The sequence below is a fragment of the Talpa occidentalis genome, unplaced genomic scaffold (genome assembly GCF_014898055.3).
Source record: "Talpa occidentalis isolate TD23 unplaced genomic scaffold, MPIMG_talOcc4v2.1 talOcc4.12, whole genome shotgun sequence".
Taxonomy (NCBI): Eukaryota; Metazoa; Chordata; class Mammalia; order Eulipotyphla; family Talpidae; genus Talpa; species Talpa occidentalis.
In genome coordinates this window covers 103,227,337-103,252,243 of record NW_023601212.1, presented here as the reverse complement: position 1 = coordinate 103,252,243, position 24,907 = coordinate 103,227,337, and the positions used below count along the sequence as shown (strand labels likewise).

The following is a 24,907-nucleotide window of genomic DNA, read 5'->3' as shown; positions in this document are numbered from 1 at the left end:
GGGGGGCCGGGCCTTCTGGCGGCCGGCGGGGGCGGGGCGGGGCGGGGGCGGGGCGGGGCGGGCCTTCTGGCGGCCGGCGGGGCGGGGCGGGGGCGGGGCGGGGCGGGCCTGTCTGGCGGCCGGCGGGGCGGGGCGGGGGTGGGGCGGGCCGGGCCTTCTGGCGGCCGGCGGGGGCGGGGCGGGGCGGGGGCGGGGCGGGGCGGGCCTTCTGGCGGCCGGCGGGGCGGGGCGGGGGCGGGGGCGGGGCGGGCCTGTCCAGCAGCCGGCGGGGGCGGGGCGGGGCCGGGCCTGTCCAGCAGCCGGCGGGGGCGGGGCGGGGGCGGGGCGGGGGCGGGGCGGGCCTGTCTGGCGGCCGGCGGGGCGGGGCGGGGGTGGGGCGGGCCGGGCCTTCTGGCGGCCGGCGGGGGCGGGGCGGGGCGGGGGCGGGGCGGGGCGGGCCTTCTGGCGGCCGGCGGGGGCGGGGCGGGGCGGGGGCGGGGCGGGGCGGGCCTTCTGGCGGCCGGCGGGGGCGGGGCGGGGGCGGGGCGGGCCGCGCGGCGCGGCGTGCTGACGTCACGCGGCCGGCGGCGTCGGCCGGAGCCCGCGGCGCCGCCTCAGCATCCTCCCGCTGCGCCCGCTCGCGCCGCCCGCCTCCCCGCCGCCATGGGCCCGCGCCCGCCGCGCCGCCCGGCCGAGGCCCGCTGAGGCGCGCCAAGATGGGCGAGCGCGGAGCCGGGCCCGAGCGCCAGCCGCAGCAGCCCGGGCGCCCCGCGCGCGCCCGCCCGCGCCGCCGCCGCCGGGATGCCCGCGCCCTGAGCGCCCCGCGCGCCTTTGTCTGCCGCCCGCGCCGCGGGGCCCGCGGGCCGCGGCCGCGCCCCTGAGCATGGAGCCCGGCGCCGCGGCCGCCCCCGCCCCGCGCCCGCCGCCCGGGAGCCGCGAGCCCGGGGCCGGGCCGGGCCTGCGCGCCGGGCGGGCCGCGGGGCCGGGCGGGGGCGGCGGGGCGCGGGTCCCGGGCGGGGCGGCGCGCCCGGACCCCGAGACCGAGCCGGACCCCGCGCCCGAGCCGCCCTCGGACCCCGAGCCGGGGCCGGGCCCCGCCGCCGCCGCGCCCTGCCCGGAGCGGGGCCTCGCCGGCCCGGCGCGCCCCGAGGCCGCCCCCTTGCCCGCCCTGCCGCCCGCGGGGGACGGGCCGGCGCTCGAGGGGGGGCGCGCCGACCCCGGCCGGCCCCCGGACCGCGGCCCGCCCCGCCCGCCCGCCCGCGAGCCCGCCGGCCGGGCGGAGGACGGCCCCCGCCTGCGCGCCGTGTTCGAGGCCCTGGACGGCGACGGGGACGGCCTGGTGCGCACCGCGGACTTCGTGCAGTTCGCCACGGTCTACGGCGCCGAGCAGGTGAGCGGGCGGGGCGGCCGGGCCTGCCGCGCGCGGGCTGGGGAGGCGGCGGGCGGGGCGGGGCGGGGCGGGGCGTGCAGGGGGCCGCGGGAGCCCCGACCCTCCGGCCGGCCCGCCCCCTGCCCGCCCCCTGCACGCGCCGGGCGCCCCTGCTCTGGGGCGGCCCCGGTCCCGGCGGTGGGGAGGGGCGGGCGGCCGCCCAGGCCGGCGCGGGGCTCGGCAGCTCCTGAGCAGACCCGTCCCTGCAGGGGCCTCTCACTGACAGCGGGCGCTGGGCGCAGGCAGGCGGCCCCCGCCCCTCAGGGCGCCCCTGTGAAGAGGTGCGCGCGTGCGCCTCCAGCCCGGGTGCGGAGGGCGTCGTCCCCCCCAATCTGGGACCCAGGCCAGGTCCTCGTTGTCCCGGGGGCATCCCGCACCCCGTGGCGGGGAGTACAGGCCGGGCTCCCTTCTGGTCCTTGGCTGCGGCGGCCCTGGGTCCCGGTTGGTTTGTGTCCCGTGGGGTCCTCGCCATTCCGGCGGGAGGCCCCTCCACCCCGCCCCTGGCCGTGCTGGCAGCCTCCACGGCTGGTCCAGGCGTCCTGGCCCTTCTCTCGGGGTGGGAGGCGAGCGGGACCCACGGGGACAGTCCGGAAGCCCCAGAGGCGGCGCTGGTGGCTCTCGGCTGCTTGTTGCAATATCCCCGCAACGTCTCCCCTTCCTGACGTCCACGACGCCCTCACTTGAGAGACGGCCCCCGGCGGCAGTGCCCACGGGGACTGGCCACCGGGGGAAGCCCGAGTTTGGCATTTGGGCTGAACCTTCTCACCCTCGCAAAGTGCAGTGAGTCCACAGACTGGGGGAGCCCCGAAGCCTCGGGGCTGGGGGGGCTCCAGACAGACCTGCTCTGCTCAGGGCCGGGGGCCTGGGCCGGTCATCTGGGGTCCCCGCGGGCCCACGCTGTTCTGAGAGCCGCTAGCCTTTCCTGGGACCGGGGTCTTTCCCATCAGAATACCTGCCGGGGACGATGAAGAGCGGAGCGTTCCCTGAAAACGGAGTAGCCTAGGGGACGCGGGAGGCCCCCAGCGCGGGGCCCTGTGAGCCTGCAATGCTATCGGGACACGAGGACCCGGCACCCAGGCTGCTCCAAGGCCTCCGACTCACGAAAGGGGGGGGGCTCCCCTGGGGGCGCCACTCAGCTAGGCTGAGCCCCGCCCTGCCCCTCCGTGGGGCGCTCAGAGGCACGAGCGCAGCGTCCCTTGTGTGCTGGCTTGTGGTGAAGGCACTTTAAATTATTTAAGTGGGTTCTCTGAATTTTTAATGTGCAGCACCTGCCTGCCGCTAGGGGTGTCTAGATGGTGCAGCCTGGGCCACTTGGCCTCCTGGGCAGGGGCAAGGAGAAGGGGGTGTGGGGCCCCCTTGTGGTTGATGTTTCTGAAACACGCATTTGCGGTCAGGTGCGGCTGGGCACCTGTGTGGGGCTGGAGCAGGTTGCTTGGGAGGTGTGACCCCAGCCCCCACCGGGCCCTCAGCACCTAGAGGACGCGGGAAGAGCAGAACTTGTAAAAGGTGCTCTCCCAGGGTGCCAGGGAAGGGCGGGTCTCTCTTGACTTTATATTTCAAAGGAGTTAACTTCAGCGTGAAGCTTATTTTCGCAGTTTATCGTCGCTAGCAGAGCGCTTAAGACTCACTGGCTAGAGCCTCCCTGGTGGCCTAGGGGTTACTTCCCGGGCCTCGGAGACGACCACGTGCTGCCTTTATATACGGGAAAGTTATGTTTAAGAATGCCAAGAAGGGCGTCCCTGGTGGCCTAGGGGTTATCACCTTTACAGTCCCTGGCCAGGGAGCTGACCCACATGGCACGGCAGACCTCTTCTGTCTCCCTGCTGCCCCCTCAGTGGATCTGTCTTGGTGGATCCGCCTCATCTGCTCCCCACTTTGTCTCTGGTGAATCCTCTCACCCCTGCACCTCTGACCTGCGCCCCAGCTCTACACACACACACACACACACACACACACACACACTCTCACACACTCTCATTGGCCACCAGTGCTTTACCGAGCGCCCACCCAGTCAAGTGGTGACAGCCCTCGTGGGACAGACTGTCCATCTCTCTAGTGCCTGCAGGAGCTGCTCCTGTTGGGGTCTCCCAGCCTTTTGTTCTGGCCCTGGTTGACAGTGGCAGGTCTCTGGGGACTTTGGCTGTGCCTTTTGGGTGCCCCAGTGTCCTTCCCAGTCTCTGCCTGGCCTGGCCTCGTGCCTGTGTGTGAGAGCCAGCGAGCGTGGGCAGGTGCAGGGGCGGGCAGGGGTGCGGGCTTGGGCGAGGGTCCCTCTGGCCTCCGGTGCTGCCGTCTGGGAGTTGCTAGAAGGTAGTCATGCCCTTTCTGTGATTGGAACACAGGCGAATTGATTGATTTAAATTTAATTTATGCACGCAAGAACTGGGGTGCAGGCCAGAGTTGCGGGGAGGGGGGCTCAGATTCATCAGAGACAGAGTGGGGAGCAGAACAGGTGGAGCCACTGAAACCCACTGCTGAGGGGCGCAGCGGGGAGACAGGAGAGCTGCTGCACCCTGTGGGTCAGCTCCCTGGTCGGGGGTTGAACCCAGGCAGCGGCTAGTGATAGTTTGATAGCGCTGAGGCTTAATCTCTGTGCCACCCGGAGGCCCTCCTTGCACTTTTGAAAATAATTTTTACACATATAAAAGCAGCGCATGGGAGTCTCTGAGGCCTGGGAAGTAGCATGGTGTGGGGGCAAGTGGCCGACAAGCCCGCCGCGCTGGGGCAGACTCCACTGGCGTCCCCGGCGGTGCCTGCGTGCACACTGGCTGCGTGGGGAGGACGTTTGAGACCCCGGCGGGTGGACGTGCGGCCTCCCTAGGTGCTCGCGTATTGAAGGAAACCGGTAAGCAAAACAGACTCACCTGTGGCTCACCACCCTGAGATCACAAGGGGCTGCCAAGCAGCTAAAGTGGGTGCTCAGCGCTTGGAGGGCTCCCCCCCATGACCATCTTGACCCGGAAGATTCTGGCATCACGGTGTACTTGGACGAGAAGCCCAAGTGTGCCTGTTCCCAGGAAGACTCAGAATGACGCGGTGGTCCGGCATGGCGCCGGGAGGGGCCCCGCGCGGCTGGTGGGGGCGCCTCCTTCCCAGCCCCCACGTCTGCGGAGTCCGGGGTCTGCGGCCAGACTCGCTCTGACGAAACCCTCCCAGAGAGGCGACGGCGGTTGCAGGGCGCGAGTGGGCTGGGCGTGCGCCGGTGGGAGCGTGGGGGGCTCATGTGCGGCTTGGCGGAGTCTCGCTACGGGACTGACGTGCGTCGCCGTGGAGAGCAGCGCTGGCGCCTGTGCACGGGTGTCAGGCGGCGCGGAGGCGCCCACCAGCGGAGTCCCCCGCAACCTGTAGAAATGAAAGAAACCCGGGATAAGAGCACTCACGTGCATGCTGTTGGGTCCCTGGACCCCGTTCCGGGGGAGCTCCTCCCACGGACCGGCGCCTCAGACCCGGAGGCCGCCTGACAAGCTGGGCTCGGGTGTCACTGTCTGTGTGAGGCCGCCCCGCTGGCCCTGCACCCGCCCCACACCCCCAGCCTGGCAGTGCCCCTGGGGCCTGTGCCCCCGCCCCATCCAGGGAGGGAGGCCAGCACCCCTTCCAGACCCATGGGAAGCCTGGGTGCAGGCAGGGTGCCCCCAAATCCTGTGGCGGGGTCTCCCGGCAGCTGGGGTGTTTTCCAGAGATGTCCTCTCCCGCATGGCTAGCGGCCCAGTGTCGCCCAGCGCTGGACCTGCGGGTGTGGAAGCCCGCCTGGGCCTCGAGCCCGTGACAGGGCTGTCCCTGCAGCCCCCCGTTTCCAGCGCACAAGAGAACCTGCTGGAATGCTGAGTCACACTGAGTGCCTGTTGGGACAGGCTGTGGGTTTCTAGCGAGGCCTGAACCCGCCGTGAGTCACGGGGGCCTGTGTCCGGGGGCTGGGGGCCTCCAGGGCGAGGCTGTGCGGTCCCCGGGCCCTGCAGGCTGGCAGGGCAAGGGAGGCCTTGGACGCCCAGGGAGCCCGGCCGGCAGGGTGGCCACCTGCTCACGGCCTCGCAGTCTGGGTTTCCGGGGGCCCCGGGCTGCCTATCTCACTTGGCCGCTCGTCACCACCGTTGCCGGCGGCCCTCCGCGGGTGCTGTCCCTGTCGGGTGGCACTGTCGCCGCCGGCGGGCTGTGCAAGCACCGCCACGGGGAGCCCAGAGCCCCTCTTGGCCCCCACGAGTGGGATGGCCCGCCCGCCACTGGTCGTGCTTCCTCCTGGCCTCTTGCTGGCCCTCAGGCCATCGCTTGCCTTCAGGTGGGGCCGTGGCGCTCTGGGTTGCTCCCTCACAGCGGGGGCAGCTGCCCGGCCCTGAGGCCAGAGCCGCCAAAATGCCCCAAAATCCAAACCGCGTGTGCAGCGCAGCAGGGGCCGTGGCTGCAGCTGGCGAGGACGGGCGGCGCGGAGCTCGCCCGCTGGGCTCCGGGAACAGCCGCCACGGGCGTCGCATGAGTGGGAAGAAGAGCTCACGTGGCCACAGACCCCTGCCGGCCACCCAGGACCGGACGGCGCTGGCCAGCGGGCGTGGTCCCCGCCGGTCCTGGGGGTGGCGTCAGAGACCCCGTTCCCGGCTCGAGGCGGCACGACGCCCGCAGCGGCCCTGGGGCTCCCTGCAGGCCATGTAGGGCAGGGCCGAGGCCCCGTCCTTGCGAGGGTCTTGGCTCCTCTCCTTCCGCCAGGCCGGACGCTGCCTTTCTCCTCCCGGGGCCGCTGGGGGCCCCTCCGGCGTGCTCTGCCTCGCTCCTGCCTCTTGCACGGCGCCCGCCCGCATGGCCTGACGGGGCCTTTTCTCAGCCCCGGGCCTGATGGACTCCTCAGCACCAGTTAGCGCGTGGCTCGCACCCGACGGGGCTGGTAGCGGTTCCATAGCCAGACGGGTATGGGCATGGGTGCGGCGTAGTTAGAGCCGGGCCGAGGGCTCTCCGTGTCCACGGTCTGCGCCAGCGGGGCCTCCCGGATGCAGCAGCCCCGGCCCAGAGGGGCACCCCTATCCCTATCCCTGGCCCAGTCAGTACTGCGCAGCGGCTGCCGGCCTGGGCTTGCCCGGGATCGCGCCCCGCCGTCAGGAGCCGCCGGTAATGGCGCCACCGGCAGCCCACCCGACCGGCCGTGGAGCTGGGGGCGCTGCCACGAGGACGCGACTTTGGACTCCTGCTGCCAGCCCCGGCCAGAGCCGGCCTGAATGCCTCTCCTTGCAGAGCGGGCGTGTGCGCAGCTTCGCCTCGGGCGGGGAGACCATGCGGGGCCACGTTCGCCGGCCCAGAGCGGAGCCCGGAGCCCTGTGCAGAGCCAAGTACCCGGTGCAGAGCCCAGAGCCCGGTGCAGAGCGGGTCTGCGCGGGAAATATATCCGACGTGACCGTTGCTGCGTTGCCACGGGGGTTGGCGGCTCCTGCTGAGGCTGAAAAACCTCAAGCCCAGAGACAAAACCAATAAAGTCACTAAAACACAACACGCCCGAGAAACACGAGGAAGGCAGATCTAGCCGCCCGACATGGCCCCTCCAGCAGACAGCCGTCGGGACGCTGGTGCCGCGCGCGGCCCCGAGGGCAGGCCCCTGCGGTGGCTGGGCCACTGGGCAGCCGCAAGTCCCCATGAGAGGAAGCCCGGGCCAGCTCGTCGCGCAGGGGCGATGCTGAGCGGGCTTCATGCTCTCAAACCTGCTGGCCCGCCCGCCGCCACACCCCTCCCGCAGGGCCCTGCCCCTCGGCCAGGCCCGTCCCCACAGGAAGCCCCACAGTGCACAGCCCCTCCATGCCCACACCCCCACCAGGCCCTGCGCCCTGCCCTCACCCCTTCCCCAACTTGCAGTAGCCCCAGGCAGCGGGTAGCTCCGTGGGCAGGTGCTGAGGGACTGTTTCGTATGGGTCAGGAGCACCCAGAGCGCTTCTGCTGCTTCCTCCGAGGCCAGCGCTGCCACTAGCTCAGCCTCGAAGCCCACCCGCACCAGGCGGTGCCCCGGCCGCCAGGCTGTCCGGCTGCAGCAGACCCTGGCCCTCCTGGCGCGGGTCCAGCCATAGCCACAGTCGTGGTGTCCTCCCCACCCCGCTGACCGTGGGCGCTTGGTCGCGTCTTGATCTGCGTGCTCACGCCACTGCTGGGTGGCACCCATGCCCACCCAGCGCCCTGGCTTGGCGGCCGCGCGGTGACCCATTGGACCCGCGGGCTGCGCGCTGATGTCAGTTCGGGCAGGGGGCGAGAGGGCTGGTGCGCGAGAGCTGGTCATAACCTCGCGTCCTTTTTCCTGGACCTTCCGAGCGTTGCGCACACAGTGTGGCCCCCACGCAAACCAGGGCTCTGGCCCTTCAGAGGTGCCACCTGTAGCGCCTGTTTCACTGGCCTGGGCGTTGTTGCCACTGGGGCATCCTGTCTGTAGAAGGTGGCCGCCCAGTGCAGGCCGCCAGCCTCCTCCAGGTGCCCGCCGCCAAATACCCATCTGCAGCCACTCTGCGCACGGCGGGCCCCGGCTCGCACCCACCCACCTGCCGGGACCCGCCCACCGGGGTCCCCGTAGCCTGGGCCTATGGTGCAGCCTGGGGACCAGTGTCGTGCCTGTGGCCCGTGGTTCGAGTGTGCTCGTGTGGGAACTGCACGCACTCTAAGTCCTGAGGACACTCAGGCCCCCTTGGGGACGGAACCGCCTCCCTGAAGCGCCGACTCCTGCGCCCCAGCCAGGGGTGCCGCCCACTCTGTGGGTCCGGGGGTGTCCCTAGGGCTCGGTGCCCGGAACGCCCCAGGGCAGCTTCCTGCAGGGCGTTGTGTCCAGCGCCGGCCTCCCCCAGCGGCTGTCCGGTGGCTGCTGTCCTGGCTCCAGGATGCTCTGGCCGCTGCCAGCGCCACCTGCCCCCGCCGCTCGCCTGCTGATACCTTCTCTGCAATTGCAGGTGAAGGATTTAACGAGGTACCTGGATCCCGGCGGGCTTGGTGTGATCAGCTTTGAAGACTTCTACCGGGGCATCTCGGCCATCAGAAATGGAGGTCAGTGCCCGTGCCGTCCCGCCTCTGCATGTCCCCACCCCGTGTATTCTCACCGTGTGGCCTCCTCCCCCCGCTGCTCTGGCTGTGCTGGCTCAGGACACGCTCTCCGGCCTCCACGCCCTGCGGTGGCCACTGCAGAGGCGCCTGCCTGCCCCACGACAGACCCCGTTCCCTAGTGGAGAAGCGGGAGGGCCCGCCCTGGCCCGGGCTGGATGCCCAGCCCGGGCTGTCCCCGCCAGGGCAGCAGCGAGGCACGCAGCCGGGGCGAGCGGGGCCATGCCTGGACTCTGGGGCGCACGTGTTGCGCTCAGGGCGTCCTCTCACGGCCACCCGGGGCAGCCTTGCGTGGCCGAGGCTCCGCTGCAGCCTCCTGTGCTGCTGGCGGGTCCCGCGGGCGGGCGGGCGGGGGCGCACGTGCGGGGCATCCCTGTGGAGCCTGGGAGCTGCCCACCTGCCCCGGCAGCCCCCTGGCCCGCGGGAGCTTGTGCAGGTCGTCCCTGCTTTTGTGTTTCAGTCGAGGTGGCATCGTTCACACGGTCGGTGGATTAGAGGCTCAGGGTCGCCCCCCAGAGGCAGGTCCCCACGCCAACCCCTGCCCCAGGGCTCCAAAGTCCTCTCAAATCCTCCCCCAAATGCTCCCCAAGTCCTTCCTGGGCCCCCCCCAGTCCTCCCTGGATTCCTTCCGGAGCCCTCACCCAAGTCCTCCCTGGGGCTCCCCGCAGTCCTTCCCGAGTTCGCGCACGGCCGAGCGCAGCTGCCTCGTGGGGGCTTGGGCTGCGTTTCCCTGGTGACGGGGCCGAAGCCTTCCTGGCTCGGCCATCTGCGCCCATCGTTGGCGAAGTGCCCGCTGCGCTCCTCTGCCACGCGAACCGGGCTCCGCTCGCCTCTGGCTGCGTGGCCAGAGGGGACCTGCGTGGACCCCGCCCTGGCCGGCCCTGGGCGTCAGGGCTGCGCGGGACCTTGGGGCTCGCCCTGCCGCGGTTTGGCCTTTACTCGCGCCCCGGCAGGGCGGGGTCCCCAGAGGCCCGGGAGCGCCGCCTGATTCCAGGGTTCTTCGTAGTTTTAAATCCACTTTGACTTTTTCTTTGACTCGCGGGTGATTTGAAAGCGTCCTGGTGTCCAAGGGCGCAGTGACCTCTCTCACTGGCGTCAGCTCGGCATGGGCACGCGGCGCCTGGCTAGTCAAGTGCTTGAGGCGGATCCGGAGCGGGTCTCAGGGAGGGGGTCCAGGAGGCGGAGCGAGGGGCCGCCTGAGCACCTCTGCGGGGGCGGGGCACAGTGCGCTGCAGGCCTGGGCCGGCCTTGGAGGGGGCTGGTGTGGGGTGGCCTGCGCGGGGCGTGCGGGCAGCAGGGGAGTTTCTGCCGTAGCCTCAGCTTCACTCTGGGGCAGAAGGGGCAGGGAGGGCTTGTGCACCCCGAGCTGGAGGCCAGGGCTCGTGCTTCTCTCCACAGACCCCGAAGGCCAGCTGTGCGGGGTCCCCCCAGCCCAAGAGGAGGAGCCCCCCACCTGCCCAGACGAGTTTGATGACTTCATCACCTACGAGGTGAGCAGCAGAGGCAGCAGGTGGAGGCCAGGCCTGCGTGCCCGTGACAGAGCGGGATGGGGTGTCCGAGGGTCTGAGGGACAGCCCCAGCCCGCCTCTCCAGGGGCAGGAGTGTTGCGTGGCTGCATGGCCGGATGGGGGCTGCTGGGGCGGGGCAGCAGCCCTGGGTAAACTGCAGCCCAGTTGAGCGGCTCCTCTAGACCACGGAGGCTGGGCCCTTACAGGAGCACCCGGGGGTGCATGGGCACTTCCTGACCCTCAGTGCCAGGCGCACCCTCACGGCTTGCCCTCAAGTACTGGCGGGCCTGGGCTTCTGAGGCCAAGGACGAGTCCACCTTGGGTCCCCGTTGGGCTTTGCTTAGTGTGTCCACTCTGTGGCCTGGCTGCAGAGCCAGCGTCCAGCTGCGTGGTGTGTGTCCAGCTGCGCAGCGTCCAGCTGCGGGACTGTGGCTGTGCAGGACTCGGCAGGTGTGAGGCCCATGCGAAGAGGCTACTGACCTACGTGGGCCCGCAGTGCTGGGCGGCACGCCTGCAGGCCTGGGTTAGGCTGGCCACGCAGCAGGTGCCAGGAGGCCTGTAGTCACCAGAGCTGTGGGGAACCAGCCACTTAGGTGGTGGGCGAACAGGCATCTGGTCCCGTCAGACACCTTTGCTTTGCTCTCCTTTACACTGTTGAGGGGCGTCAAGTCCTTGTTTCTTTATGGTGGGTGAGTATTTCCCAGGAGATGCGACCCCTGGGGCCTGGGAGCCTGGCCTGAGAGGGTCTCTGCACACTCCACGGGTCAGTGTCTCTAGGAGGTCGTGGCAGGCGTGGCACAGGAACGCAGCCGCCCCAGCCGGGGTGGGGGCCTGAAGCAGCAGTGGCCTCTCACCTGCTGCTCCTCCACAGGCCGCTCTGACTGTGGTTTCTCGGAGCCCAGCAGCCTCCCTTTTACACACAGCGCCAGGTTCGTGGGTGGGACTAGTCAGGTGCGAGCTGTGAGCCAATTGGTGCTAAATTGTCCAATTGGCTACAGGATTAAAAAAAAATGGTCGAATTAGACTAGCAGGTGGGGCCCCCTGAGGGGATATAAGGCAGGGCTGGCGGGAGCTCTGGGGACACTGTTCCAGATTCTGAAGGAACAGCAAGCGTCCAGCAGCTGACCTCCGAGGAAGGAGAGAAGCCAAAGACCTGTGCAGGGACAGGGTCTCTGTCCGTCTCCCCACCCCTGAAGGGAGCCCCCGAGGCCCCGGCCTGGCATCTCAAAGAGCTGTTTGTCGTCGGTGTCTCCCAACACCTCAGAAGGAGCTCTTCACACTGGGTGTCTCTGACACCGCCTCTGGGGGACCAGCGGTCACCATCCCTGCTGGCCAGAGTGGTCCAGCTCTGTTGACAGGTGACCGGCAGTCTGCTCACGCTTCTGGTGGCCACGACCTGTGGCCACAGTGAGCTCTTTGTCTCCCCCGTTTGTCAAATAAACCCCGTGGTTGTTCCGGGAGCCCGCGGTCTCTTGCAGTTGTGAGACCCACAGACAGTGACCTGTCCCTGACGGGCTACAGCCCCTGTGTATTGGTGTTGCGTTGCTGCAGCCCAGTAGCCTTGGGTTTGCACTGTAACCAGCCCCCACCCTAACTGCTAACACTGGCCCCAACCTTAACCTTAACACCTAGCCCCATCCCCTAAAGCCTTAGCCCTAACCTGCTAGGTGGCAGCCCCAGCCGCCCGTGACTCCGGCTGGTGACATGTCCCTGCGACGTACCCACGACCAGGGCCGGCCTCTGCAGAGCGGCCAGAGGAAGCCCCTCATCCAGGAGCCTGCTGGAGTCGAGGGTGGGGGAGCACAGGCCTATGGTGCTGGCCACAGGCGTCCGGGCAGCTGGGCTGCCATAGAACAGCACAGCTCCACCGCCCACCGCCTGCCCGGAGCGGGCGGAAGCCCCACGGGCACGTCCTATGCGCCCTTATCAGAGGGCGCGCGGGAGCGCCGGGGAGAGACAAAGGCCGCTCTATTCCGCTGCGAGAGAGGAGCCTGCAGGACGCCCTGGACTTCGCCTCCTCCCTGGTCAGCGCCGGGGCTTAACAGAGCGTGTCCGAGCGGGGGTGCAGCTTCAGGTGGATGCGCGGCTTTGCAGAAACTCAGCTTGCCCGGCATATCGGGGGTCCTTGTGGTGTCCGGTGTCCACGGAGTGAAGCCAGTGGCCTGTACGGACGGACGTGTGGAGTGTGGCCAGGCGATGCGGTGGCCGTCTCCCGGGGCGCGACCTGCCCCTGGCCCGAGCGTGGGGACTGCGGGGCTGGCCCCTGAGGTGAAGTGCTACGTGGGGGTGCGGGCACGTGGTGAGGGCAGCGGTGTCCCCCAGGAGAGCCGACCGGGCAGTGGCCGCGGTGAAGGTGCAGGTGGTGAGCTCTGAGACGGCTCTGGGCGCCGGACTCCGTGGAGGGCTGGGACCCTCTGAGTGCCCGGCTACCGCAGGCCAGACCCCCGCTGAGCCTTTGAGCATGGGACGTGGGTGGGTGCCCTTGGGAAGGAGGTCAGTGGTGGGTGAACGCTGCCCCACCTTTGAGACTGGCCAGGCCCTAGCGGGGAGCCCGGCGACATTGTCTCCAGCCTCTCTGCCCCTGTGGACAGTGGCCCGAGGTGCCCGACCCGGATGGGGGCCGGGCCGGGGGGCAGGGCCGCCCCCACCAGGGCTGCCTGGGCTGGGGCGCATGTCCCCGGTGCCGGCCTCCAGCCTCGGCTCCCGCCCCCACGGGAACTCGCAGAGGCGGCTGGCCTGGGAGGCCGGTGTGGGCCCGCCCTCACCGACAGGACCAGAGCGTGGCGGTTCCACGGAGGGCCCGGCAGCCATCCCTGGTTCTTGTTGTGCCGTCAGAGTCTGGGGGTCTTCCCGCGCCATGGGGGATTCTCGGGTGGCGCCCGGGCAAGGGGGCTGGCATGCTGGCCGTGGAGTTTGGGCAGCCTGCCCGCCGTGGCGCCTGCGGGGAGGGGGAGGGCCCTGGCCCGTGCCCAGGCAGGTGGGGGAGGCCAGGAGGGCTGTGCCCGTCCACTGAGGTCCCCGGCGCAGGCCCCTTCTCCAGCCCTGGGCAGCTGGCTGGGGTCGTACGTCGGGCAAAGTGTTAACCTCGGTTCAGGGCCTCACGGTGGCTGCTCCTCGCTCCGGAGCTGCGTTTTATTCAAGGCCGCAACGCCTGTTCGGTGGTTCTCTGGCCTGGCTTCCTGCTCACGGCGTGGGCACCGCGTGGAAGCCGCAGGTCGCCGGCCCCGGGCCTGGCTGGGTGGAGGGCTGGCGGGAGGCTTCGTGGGAACCCAGCCTGACCTACCTGCACGAGCAGGGGGTGGAGCTGCCGCGCCTGCGGGGGGCGACCTCCGGCTAGGGAGGGCCCTCGGGCAGTGGGTCCTGAGGCCTGCCCGGTGCGGCCTGCGGCATGGGGGTCTGTTAGGGACGTTTGTAGCACACGCTCTAGAGGTCACTCCAGTCGCGTCTTCTGCCCCCGACACCACCTGTGCCCGCCTCTGCTCAGACACCAGGCAGGCCCCCCTCCTCTGCCCTGCCGCCCACCCCCGGCCTGCAGGGAAGCTGCGCCCAGTGTGGCCTCCCGGGGCAGGACTGACTGGGGGCGCTCTCCCCAGGCCACCGAGGTCACGGACAGCGCGTACATGGGCTCTGAGGGCACCTTCAGCGAGTGCGAGACCTTCACAGATGAGGACACCAGCGCCCTGGCGCAGCCCGAGCTGCAGCCCGAGGGTGACGCCGACAGTGCTGGCGGCTCGGCCGTGGCCTCCGAGGGCCTGGACACCGTGGAGGAGCTGGGCCAGGGCGCTCTGCTGCTGCTCCCTGGCAGGTCTGTGTCGTGTGCCAGGACTCGGGGCACTGCCTGGGGATGGGGCGCCCCACTACTCTGTGGTGCTGTGGGTCTTGTCCACTGTGGACGGAGACCATAGGCGGACAAGGTCACTTGGCCTTTCAGGTCTGCCACCACAGCGCTCGGGCCCGGTGGGTGGACAGCTTTGAGCCAGGGTCTCCCTTTGGGGCCTGACCGTCATGCTGGGGGCCGGCCTGGTGCCCGCTCCGATGTGCTGCCCAGTGCTGGCTGCACCCCGCTCCCTGGCTCCAGGTCCTGCCTGGCCCGCTTGTCCAGTCTGTGCTCCCAGGCAGGGCGTGAAAGGCTGATGGGCGGCTCCCGGGTGGCCACCACCTCTCCGTGCCCGCTTGGAGGCCGAGGGTGGTCTCTGTGAGGTCCCCACTTGCCCGACCTGGGCTTTGCCCGAGCTGGTGGGGGGGGGGGCTCTGTGTGGGGGCGGGGCTGCAGGCCTTCCTGCCTCTGAGGGAGGACACGGGTGGCCAGGGCCAGGCTTGGCGGCCCCTCTCAGCGAAGGCCCCTCCGGCTCCCCAGCACTTGTCCGCCATGGGCTGTCCTCCCGGCAGGGGAGTGGGCGCAGCCCTTGTGAGGCGCACTGGCCCGGGCTAGACTTGCGACCCCAATGCGCCCTGACCACAGGGCCCGGGTGAGGCTGGAGGAGGCTGTGGGAGCCGGTGCCGCCCATGCTGGGTCGTGGGCCGGCCTCCAGCGTCCCCCTCTTGCCTCCGCAGGCCCCACCTGCACGGCCAGGCCGGCCTCGTGGCTGTGGGCGGCGAGGAGCACTTCGAGGACTTCGGGGAGGGCGGCGAGGCGGAGCCGTGCGTGGAAGTCCTCTGCGACGGGGAGCAGGCCAGCAGAGACCCCGTGCTCCGCACCCCCGGGTAGGTGGGGCCGCACCTCAGCCCCCTCCTGACCTGGGCAGGGGCCCCTGCTGGCCCCGCCCCTCCTGACCCCCACACTGGCACCCCTGCTGGCCCTGCCCCTCCCGCCCCAGCCATGCCTGCAGTTGCCGGTGCTTCCCCTCGGCGCCCTTCTGAGCACTGCGAGTCATGGGCTGGGTGGTTTGTGGCACTACCCGGTCGCTGCCGTCCCTGCTGGACCTCAGACCCTGCGGGTGCAGAGCAGGGTTTGAACCCTGATCAGCTCAGGGCAGCTCCTGGGACCCCGTCCCTGCGGCTGCCTGACACCCAGACTGTCTGGGAGGTCCCCACTGCACATCCAGCCGCCCGGGAAGGGGAGACCCTGGCCCCGGGCTGTGTGCTCCCGGCTGCGGCCCTGTCTCCTCGGGTCCTGGTGGGCCGAGCTCAGGCCCCTTCCCGCATGTGGCTGGCGGGCGGCGGGAACGGCTCTCCCGATCGACCTGCGCTGCGGCGTGGCTTGTCTCCTTGCTTCGCTGCTGCGATGTCTTTAAAACAAAAAGAAGGATTTACTTACTTATGCATACGAGCGCTGGGGTGCAGGCCACAGGTGGGGGTGGGAGGACTCCCCAGAGACAGAGTGGGGAGCAGAGCAGGCAGAGCTACTGGGACACACTGCTGAGGGGCAGCTGCGAGACAGGAGAGGTCTGTGGCATCCTGTGGGTCAGCTCCTGGCCTGCAGTGGTGACTGCCTGAGACTGACCCCTGCCCCGGGAGGCCCCCCAGGCAGTAATTTCTTGAAGCTGAACTTCCAAGTGGATGTGAGGTTGCTGCCCCCTGGTTTCCAGCTTCGGGGGCGGGCGCCCCCGGACCCGGACCAACTGCTGAGTCAGATGACAGGGAGCGGCAGGGCTGAGCACTGAGCGCATGTGTGTGGCTGCCGGGGCAGTGGGGACCCGCAGGGCAGCGCGGGCTCTGGGGAAAGCCAGTGTCCGGTCCCGCGCCGTCAGGGAGGGTCTTGTTTGCCCAGGGCCGCAGCCGCCTGCTCCGAGCCCGGCCAGACGGAGCAGCGGTCGCGTGCCCTTCCTAGCCGAGCGGGTATGGCCTGAGGGTTGGGGCAGTGGGACTCCTGAGCTGGCCCCAGCTGACCCGGGCACTCCCAAACACTTGCCTCTCATCTCTCTAGCGCCGCCCCGCTGGCTGCCAAGCTGCACAGCATCCTCACGGACGAGGCTTTTGAGTTTTACTGCAGCCAGTGCCACAGACAGATCACCCGCCTGGAGGACCTCTCTGCACGCCTGAACGACCTCGAGATGAACAGGTAACACGGCTGCTCTGCCCGCGCCGGCGGGGGCCCAGGCGCCCGGGGAGCGAGCCAGGCCCGGCGTCTGGCTGTGGGACATGCCTCCGCGGGGCCGGCCTGCTTTCCACGTGGGTGGCGGGAAGGAGCTTCCCCGAGCAGGTCTGGTCTGGGGCGCCTGCCTCTTCCTCGCGTTTGGGATCCAGACTTGGAGACGGTCGTTTTCACTGTTCTGTTTTGCTTTTGAAACAAAAGTTTGGGATTCATGGAACAAATTTCTAAACGAGAAAGGCAAGGCTGCGTCCTGCAGGCCAAGGCTGACAGCTGGGCTGGGCACTTTGACTTGGGCTAGGCACAGGCGCACCTCCTGCTCGTGGGCTGGCTCCCAGCCGTGTGGTGGCCGTGTGCGCATCTGCGCCAGCCCAGCCTGGGGGCTGGGGTGCGGTTGGCACAGTGGCCGGCGGTGGCCCGGCCTGGAGGTGGCTGCGGCTGCCCTGGGGTGGCCTGGGGCTGGAGCTGTGGCCCACAGAGGGCTTGGTCCCGCCGCCGGCCGTGCTGAGTGTGCGCCCCGCGCCTGCGGCCCTGGCCGGCTTCCTGGCCCCACCCCGCCGACGCTCACGCAGTTTCCTGTTTGTTTTGATTTGCACAGCCCGACCAAGCGGCTCTCCAGCAAGAAGGTGGCGAGGTAAGCAGCCACGACTGCCCGTCCCGGGCCTTTCAGACACCCACCAGGTATTATTTGTCTTTTGAAACACTGAAAGTTACTCATGGGGCTTGGGGCGCTGAGCCGTGGGCCGCCGTGGTTTCTCAAGGCCAGCTGCGCTCGTGTGGGCCTTCGAGTGCCAGCGGGAGCCAGGCGGGCAGCGGCCACCCCGTCCCCACTTTTCCTTGGCTGAGCTCAAGCTCCGCTCCTTGCTTGTGCGTGTTCTGGCTACTGTGGCCCATGGAGGAGTAGGCCCGACACCATCCACTTTTTGACTGACTTCACTGCACGTGAGCCCCTTGAGGCTCTGCTGTTTTGTCCTGGATCCCACAATGTCACCTTTTCCACAGCTGGGTAATAGTTCATGGAGGCTAATCCCCTTCTTCGCCCACCCTACTGCTGCAGGGCCCGTAGGCTGGTGCGTGGCCTGGCAGTGGGGGCCCACCCACCCGGCCCCCAGGGCCACCCACGCCCTTCCGGGCCTCAGCCTCCCGCGCCTGCCGCTGCTGTCTCTTACTCTGTCTTCTGCCACCTTCCTGCCTGGCGCTAGCTCCTGAGGCCTCGGTAGCCTCGCCCTTAGGGCTTCCTCGCAGAGGCTTCGGGGCTGGACTCCACCCCCACGCTGCTGTCCATGCCCCTGGACACTGTCCGGTGTTCCCGGGAGTCCTGCCCGGCAGTGGCAAGGCCGTGGTGGAAATGGCGCCTTTTCACCTGGAAGCCTGTGGCTCAGTGCTGAGTACAGCACCCTCCAGGCCCGTGGTGTGCACAGCGGCTCCCCCCAGCGCCGCTCGGGGGCTGTGCTCAGACAGGTGTGCATCTGGCTGGCCCTGTTGGCCCTGACTCAGGCTCTGTTCTGCGGCTCTGCCCCTGCCTGGGCTCTGCTGCCATCTCCTGGCCCTGGGCGTCCAGGGCGTCCTCCATCCACCCAGCCCTTGGGCACCCAGGGTGGGGCTGGGTGGGCAGCATCCTGCCTCGGGAGCTCCTGTTTGGGGTCAAGGTGAGGGGCTTAGGAGCAGGACTGGGTGAGGACGCCAGGCAAGATCTGCACGGAGCCTTGTCCGCCCAGTAGTGGGCCTCCATGCCTGTGGCAGAGATGCCACAGGAGCTCTGGGGATGGGGGACGCGGGAACCCGGTCTGCGCGGGAGGGTCAGCTCTGCCTCTGGTGGACGGGAGGACCCACTGGTGTCCCCGGAGTGTTACCCCATCTCGTGCTGCAGTGTCCTGGCATGGTGGAGGGGCATGGGCGCTGCGGTGGGCGGCGGGGCTGGTGTCCCTGAGCCCGACCTAGGAGCCAGGCGCCTGCTGTTGCTGTCGGGGCGTGGCGGCCGTGGCTGGCCGGACCCTGGACTCGTGGTCCGTGGGCGCCAGGTCGAGTGGGGAGGCCTGAAGAGGCGTTTTATTGCTCCTGAGGGCAAAGGGCCGTGCCTGCTAGGCCGGGAGGCGCCGGGTCCAGGCTCCAAAGAGCAGGACAGCAGTGCCCGCCCAAGTAGAGGTGTCCAGCGGGACATGCTCGTGTGGGGCGGCCGGGCCCCCCTCGCTCTGCTACAGGACCTGCTCTGGACCAAGCTGCTGTCCCCCTCCACAGGCACCTGCTCCAGTCTGGTACGATGGCCGGGGAGGTCCTTCAGGACCCTCCGCTGGACGCCATGGAGGGCACAGAGGAAGACATCGCTGACAAGGCAGGCCCCTGATGCAGTGGGCGGGTGGCCTGTGGAGTAGAGGATGGGGCGCAGGCTGGCGCCAGGACTGGTCAGGCCCCAGTTTCTCCAGTGGGCAGCCCGTGTCGGGCGTGGAGAGGCTGCAGGGATGGCGCCTGCGGCCCCAGGACAGCCCCACAGTAGGGCCCGCTGTGCCTGGGGTTCGCCTCCCCGCGAGGCCCTGAGTCCTGGCGCCCACCCCCCGCAAGCGCAGGGCATCGGCCGAACCCTGGCCACGCGGCCCTCTCCACCCCCCCCACTCCCCCACCGCTCCGCACGGCTGGTCGGGTACAGCGCTCCCTCTGTCCAGGTGGTCTTCCTGGAGAAGCGGGTGTCGGAGCTGGAGAAGGACACGGTGGCCAGCGGCGAGCAGCACAGCCGGCTGCGGCAGGAGAACCTGCAGCTGGTGCACAGGTGAGTCCCTGGCGCCCGCCCTGCCTGCCCGCCCCACCCCACCACCCCGCGCAGCCTGGCCGGGGCCCAGTGCAGGCGGCTGCCACGACCCTCCTGCAGTGCGCGTGGGTGGGCACAGACCCCTGGGAAGGGGCACTGGGCTGGGGGGTCCCTGCAGCGGCTGGGTCTGTGGAAGAGGCTCTGTCCTTTGGACCCCTGCCCTGTGCAGTGGCTGCCTGCTCAGCCTTGGCGACCCGGGCTCTGGCCGGTCCCCAGATGCTGAGGGTGGGTAGCCACACCCTGCGTGGCCGCGGGGCCCAGCGCCACTCAGAACAGATGCTGCCCGCCCAGGGCTCTCGTCCCCGCCCTCATCCAGGCAGGGTGCATGGCTGCTGGCTCTAATCTGACAGGCGTCATCGGTGCCCACTTGGGGGCAGAGTCCGTGCGCGGGGCAGCCAACCCCGCCCTGCATGCCGGGGCATCCCAGCCGGCCCTCCGCGGTCTGCCAGCCTCTGCTGCTGCGCGTCCCTCTGTCTTCTGGCTGCACCTGGCGGGGTAGGGCTGCTGAGCGCCTGGCCTGAGCATCTGCGCTGCTGCTGGGCTCGTGTGGGCGTGGCCGCGGCCAGGGTGCCCTGAGCTGGGGCTGTGGGGCTGCCTGTGGGCCCCGCGGGAGGGTGGCCCCCATCGCACCCGTCCTTCCAGGGCCAACGCGCTGGAGGAGCAGCTCAAGGAGCAGGAGCTGCGGGCCTGTGAGGCGGCCCTGGAGGGCACACGGCGGCAGAAGGAGCTGCTGTGCCGCATGGAGCGGGAGAAGAGCATTGAGATCGAGAACCTGCAGGCCAGGTAGGGCCACCTGCGAGGAGGCGGGGCGCTGGGACCCCAGGATGCCGCCTGGGGCGCCTGACGTGACAAGGTGGCCCCGCGACCAATGCCGGCCGTGAGACCTGCCTCTGGGAAGCAGCACCCTGCCCCAGGCGGGAGTGGGGCCACTGCCGGGCTCCTGAGTCCTGAGCAGTGAGCCTTGTGGGCCGCCGCTGAGGGGGTGGCAGGTCTGCGCAGGGGTGCCGGCTCGCTGGGGCCCCCTGGGGTCTGTCCTCACTCAGCTGGGCTGGGAGGGGCCTGCCCTCTGCAAGGAGCGCCTCCTGCAGACCCTTCGAGGAGGAGTGTCCCGGGCTGTGGGTTGGGGATGGGCTCCTGCACCAGGCCACAGAGGGGGGGACCTGGGAAGGGAGGGAGGAGGGGCCGGGAGGGAGCTGCCCTCCGCCCTGCATCCTCCGAAGCAAAGTGGACCAAAGTGTGACCTGCTCAGCGGCACCCCTGAGGGAGCCGCCCCAGGCCTGGCCCGAGGTTCAGCAACGAGTACGCCGGGCACCTGTGTGGTGGGCCAGAGGAGGGCCACCCGCGGGTCACCTTGCCCAGAGGGTGCAGTGCATGGGATGCTTGCCTGCCCAGGCCCTGCCAGTGGGGCCAGTGGGTGTTGGGGCGGGGCTTCACCTCGCCAGACATTCACCTGTGGGCTCTGCTCTGCGGCCCACACAGCATGGCTGGGGACTGGGCAGCAGAGGGAGCGGGCTTCTGGGAGGAGGGCCAGGTCTGGGCGGGTGGGTGTACAGGGCCAGCTGCCTGACCGGCCACAGGAAGGCCCCGACCCACGGTCGGGCGTCACAGCTGTAGATGTGTCGGTGCCCCGATGAGCAGGGGCCCGGGTCTCCTCCCCAAGGGCTCTGTCCCAAACCCACTCCCGCGGACACTCGAGAAAACCCGCCAGCCCCGGGGAGGGCGCCCCAGACAGGCTGCCCCGGGCAGTGAGCACCACGGTCAGACGCAGCCCAGCAAAGCTGGGCGGACGGTCCTCTGGGCAGTGCCCTGCCCATGACTCGCTGACACTGGGTGTCACTGAGCCGTGGTGTATTGGAGGGCCCCAGGCCCTGGCAGAGCGCTGGCCCGGGGCAGTGGGGTGCCTGGGAGGCCGGCCCCCAGCCTGGCTCCGCTTGCAGGCTGCAGCAGCTGGACGAGGAGAACAGCGAGCTGAGGTCCTGCACGCCCTGCCTGAAGGCCAGCATCCAGCGGCTGGAGGAGGTGCGCCCCTGTGGTCTGGGGGGCGGGGGCCGGGGCTAGCTGGGGGTGGGGGGCCGGGGCCTGAACCCACCAGCTCCAGCCACACCTCCGAACTTCCTCCTGCCAGAGAGTGTGCACGCCGCGGCCTCCACCCTGCCGCGCCCTGCTTCCCACCGGGGTCCCAGAAAGCTCTGAAAACGGCTCACGCAGCTTGGGGTTTAGCTGCAGAGTCCAGAGCTCAAAGACCCACAGGGGACAGGTGCTCAGGGCCTGCCCCGCCCCCGGAACAGCCCGCGGGAGCCACCCAGCCCCAGGTTGCCTCCCGCGCTCAGCCGGGCCTTTGCAGGAGAAGCAGAAGCTGCTGGACGAGATCGAGGAGCTGTCGCTGCGGCTCGGTGAGGAGCAGGCGACCAAGCGGCGGCTGGGGGACCGGCTGAGCCAGGAGCGGCACCAGTTCCAGCGGGACAAGGAGGCCACGCAGGAGGTGACCCCGCCCCGCCCGGCCGTGGGGGCGCTGGCCCGCAACGCCAGCCCTGGGGCCCCTCCTGACACCGCCCCTTCCCCAGCTCATCGAGGACCTGCGCCGGCAGCTGGAGCATCTGCAGCTCTTCAAGCTGGAGGCGGAGCAGCGGCGCGGCCGGAGCAGCAGCGCGGGCCTGCAGGAGTACCAGAGCCGCGCGCGCGAGGGCGAGCTGGAGCTGGAGGTCCGCCGGCTGAAGCAGGTGCGTGGGGGGCGCGGGGGGCGGGCGGGGGGGGGCAATGAGGCTGGGGGCGGCGGGGCGCGTCCTGACAGCGTCTCCCCCGCCCGCCCCGTCCCATCCCCAGGACAACCGCAGCCTGAAGGAGCAGAACGACGAGCTCAACGGGCAGATCATCAACCTGAGCATCCAGGGCGCCAAGAACCTCTTCAGCGCCTCCTTCTCCGAGTCGTTGGCCGCAGAGATCAGCTCCGTGTCCCGCGACGAGGTGGCGCCCCGCCCCCGCCCCCCACCCTCCCACCTCCCCCTCCCTAACCCTCCGCAGCCCCTCATATCTCCACGGCGCCCCGCCCCCGCCCCGCAGCTCATGGACGCCATCCAGAAGCAGGAGGAGATCAACCTGCGCCTGCAAGACTACATCGACAGGATTGTCGTGGCCATCATGGAGACCAACCCGTCCATCCTGGAGGTCAAGTAGCGGGAGCCCTGCACTGGGCCTGCTCTCCCTGGCCGGACCCCCGTAGGTGGGGCCGCCCCCGGGCTGCTCCTGGCCTCACCCCGGGAGTGGGCTCCAAGGTTCCACTGGGCGGTGAGGGACTGGACAGCTGCCTGCTCCGTGGCTGCTCAGGCTGCAGTGAGCCCCAGTGGGCTGTGCAAGGCACCCCAAGCTGGCGCCAGGCCGGCAGGGGTCCACATGCTCCGGGATCTATCTGGGGGCTGCAGCCCCTGCCCCCGCTTTCCTAGAGCTTCACATGCAGCGCCGTGCCCAGCCCTGGGGTGCTCAGGCCACCCCCAGCCAGGCCCAGGCCTCCAGGCACATGGTTGTCCCGCACTGACCCTTGCTGCAGTGGCCGCTGGGGGCGCCGAGCCACAGCCTCTGCTCTACGCTCAGGGCCAGTCTAACCTGCGGCCCCGCTATCTGGAGCCGCCAGCACCCCTGATTTCTCGGTGCAGGCAGGGCCTTGGGGAGGCCTCTCCCGGTGCAGTCTCCCCAGCCAGAGTCTAGGCGTCAGAAGCGCTGCCCCAGGGGCCGCCTCAGCTGCTCACAGCCAGGTGTGTCCCTCCCGAAGCCCGTGCCCCACCCTCACTGCCCAGGGCAACACGGCCTGGGGCTGTTGGGCCTCCTGGTTGAGCACTGGCCAGGCAGCCCTCCGCACCTGCACGCCGGCCACGCACAGGCCAGCCGCGGAGCACGAGTGGACACGAGTGGACATGCATGGCCCGCGCTCACTGCACTGACGGGGGCGTTGCCCACAGCTGTACCTTCGGGGAAGCTTTGGGTGTAAATCAGTTGTAAACTTGGAGGAGAGATTTTTCTATCATGTAGAGTAGGTATTTTTTATAGATTGAAGGTCGATCAATTTTTTAATACTTCCGAGAGAGAAAACTATCTGTGTACGCACACGAAAAATATATATATATGTACGTTACCCACCTGGGCTCCGCTTCCTGCGCCTGCCGGCATTCTGGGGCTCCCGCGTGGAGGGGGGCTCCCCGCGGCGGCCCTGAGCAGGCTGCAAGGAACTGTGAGGCGCACACCCAGCTCCCACTCGCTCACGTCTGGCTTCCATCCCCTGGAGCAACTTCCTAATGGAGCAGCCCCCCACCCACCATGGGCCGGGACCCCCGCCGGGCCTGACCCAGCCCCCAAAGCACTGGGGGCCTCGTGGCACCTGCACCCATATGGCCGGGCCCTTCTGCGGGCCGCGAGGGTCCCGGGCACACGTGCACAGTGAGGTTGGGCCAGGGAAGGGCAGCACTGGACAGACCCTGGTGCTAGGCACGGTGGGGGGTGGGCCGCAGCGGGGGCAGACTCACCAGGGAGGGCCTGAGGGAAGGAACCGAACGTGACTTGAAGGGGCCTTCGCCAAAATCGCCCCCAACGTGAGCACCCAGCACCATGGCAGAGCTTTCTGCCGGCCGCCCGCACACCGGGCGCATAGGAGGCCCTGAGGCCCGCCTGGCCAAGGACCCTGAGCGCCACCACCCATCCAGGCTGAGGCAGTGGGTGAGTCTGACCTCGGCAAGCAGGGTCACCACTCAGGCACCCTGGACACAGGTGCGGCCCCAAGGCCAGGGCCCGGGCATCAGCGTGCTCGCCGGGGCTGCCCCAGCACGGCGGGTGATCGCGGAGCCTGCCCTGGCCCCCAGCAGCCGGGGGTCCCTCAGGGAAACAGTTGCCCTGTTAGTGAGCAAGCCAGGGCCTGGAGGCATCACTGGCCGTCTGCTCGCACCCTCCTTGCCCAGATTTCTGGGGAGCCCTGCCACCCCCACCGTTGCCCCCTGGAATCACCGTCAAGTCCACTGGGGCCTACCCTGGCCACCTGGGGCCCAGTGGGGGTGGGGGACTGTGCAGGAGGGTCTGCGGCAGAGTCAGGCCCTGGACTGCTAGAGCAGGACGCTCTACCCCGGCCTCCAGCAGCCTGGCCACGGAGAGTCCCCCCTGAGGCCACCCTGGGGGTCTCTGTGTCCAGGTGGCTCCTCGCGGGGAGGGCGCGGCTGGTTCTGCCCCTGCCCCTGCCCCAGACACCTGCCCTGGAGTTCTGGCTGCAGCCTGCCCTTGCAAAGGTCAAGATGCCAGCTCTGCGCCCCCTGCCATGGGTCAGAGACCAGAGAGCGCGGGGAGGGCGGGATTTAGCCGGGACAGCCCTGCTCACCTCCTCTCCAGGAACAGGGTTCCCCCAAGTGGGCACTTTCCGGCCATTCTGTAACCTGACCAGCGTGCCAGGCACAGGCCAGCCCAGCCGGCCATCCCTGCCAGTCCCGCCTGCACCCCTGCTCCAGGGGGGCTCTGGGTGTCCTGGCCTCGTGGTACCCGTAGGCCAGAGCTAGCGGGAAGCTGGCTGACCCAGCCGCTGGCCGGGCCTCCCACAGCTGCACTGGGCACAACCCCTCCCGCCTGCGTTTGCTCCGACCCGCTCAGCCCCGAGGGGCGGCGGGCGGTCGCTAGGGCTGGGGCGAGGACGCCAGGCCCAGCGCTTGGGCCTCCCGGGCGCGGGGTCCCGCCCCTGCCCTCGCCCCAGCCGCCCCCAGGTGCCGCCCGGCTGCGGGGCCCTGCGGGGAGCTGGGGGCTCTCGGCCTGCGGGCTCCAACTAGGCGGGCTCCTGCGGGGAGGCGCCGGCTGTGGACCCCGACCGAGGCGGGAAGGAGAGCGGGGGGAGGGGCAGCGAGCCGGGCGCGCGGACCCCGCCGCGAGGCCGCCCCTCCGCCCGCGCGGGGCGCCCCGGGAGCCGCGGCCCGGCCCGCCGGCCCCAGAGACTACAGCTCCCGGCGGCCCCCGCGCGCCGCCGCCCGGACTTCCGGCCGGGCGCGCGGGCCTCTGGGAGCGGTAGTCCGGCGCGATTCACAGCGCCGCGTGCGCCCCCGGCGCGCCGTAGCCGCGGGCCGCGGCCGGGCGCTACGCTACGGAGGCGGCGT

At 70.1% G+C, this 24,907-nt stretch overlaps 1 protein-coding gene across 1 annotated transcript; it reads left to right on the top strand.

Moving 5' to 3' along the window:
• Positions 1-1,262: 1,262 nt before the first annotated feature.
• On the top strand, positions 1,263-22,957 carry RAB11FIP3 (RAB11 family interacting protein 3). The gene is made up of 15 exons (XM_037507844.1): positions 1,263-1,369; positions 8,305-8,398; positions 9,851-9,942; positions 13,554-13,765; positions 14,515-14,664; positions 15,827-15,961; positions 16,590-16,625; positions 18,230-18,323; positions 18,652-18,755; positions 19,437-19,577; positions 20,732-20,813; positions 21,139-21,276; positions 21,359-21,514; positions 21,618-21,758; positions 21,855-22,957. The coding sequence occupies exons 4-15, from the start codon at positions 13,581-13,583 to the stop codon at positions 21,966-21,968; spliced, it is 1,476 nt and encodes a 491-aa protein (XP_037363741.1). The 5' UTR covers positions 1,263-1,369; positions 8,305-8,398; positions 9,851-9,942; positions 13,554-13,580; the 3' UTR covers positions 21,969-22,957.
• The last annotated feature ends 1,950 nt before the right edge of the window (positions 22,958-24,907 follow it).

Coding starts and splice junctions, on each gene's coding strand:
- RAB11FIP3 (XM_037507844.1), top strand. CDS start 13,581: ATGGGCTCTGAGGGCACCTTCAGCGAGTGCGAGACCTTCACAGATGAG. Junction 21,277..21,358: donor ACAAGGAGGCCACGCAGGAG/GTGACCCCGCCC, acceptor CCCCTTCCCCAG/CTCATCGAGGACCTGCGCCG. Junction 21,759..21,854: donor GCTCCGTGTCCCGCGACGAG/GTGGCGCCCCGC, acceptor CCCGCCCCGCAG/CTCATGGACGCCATCCAGAA.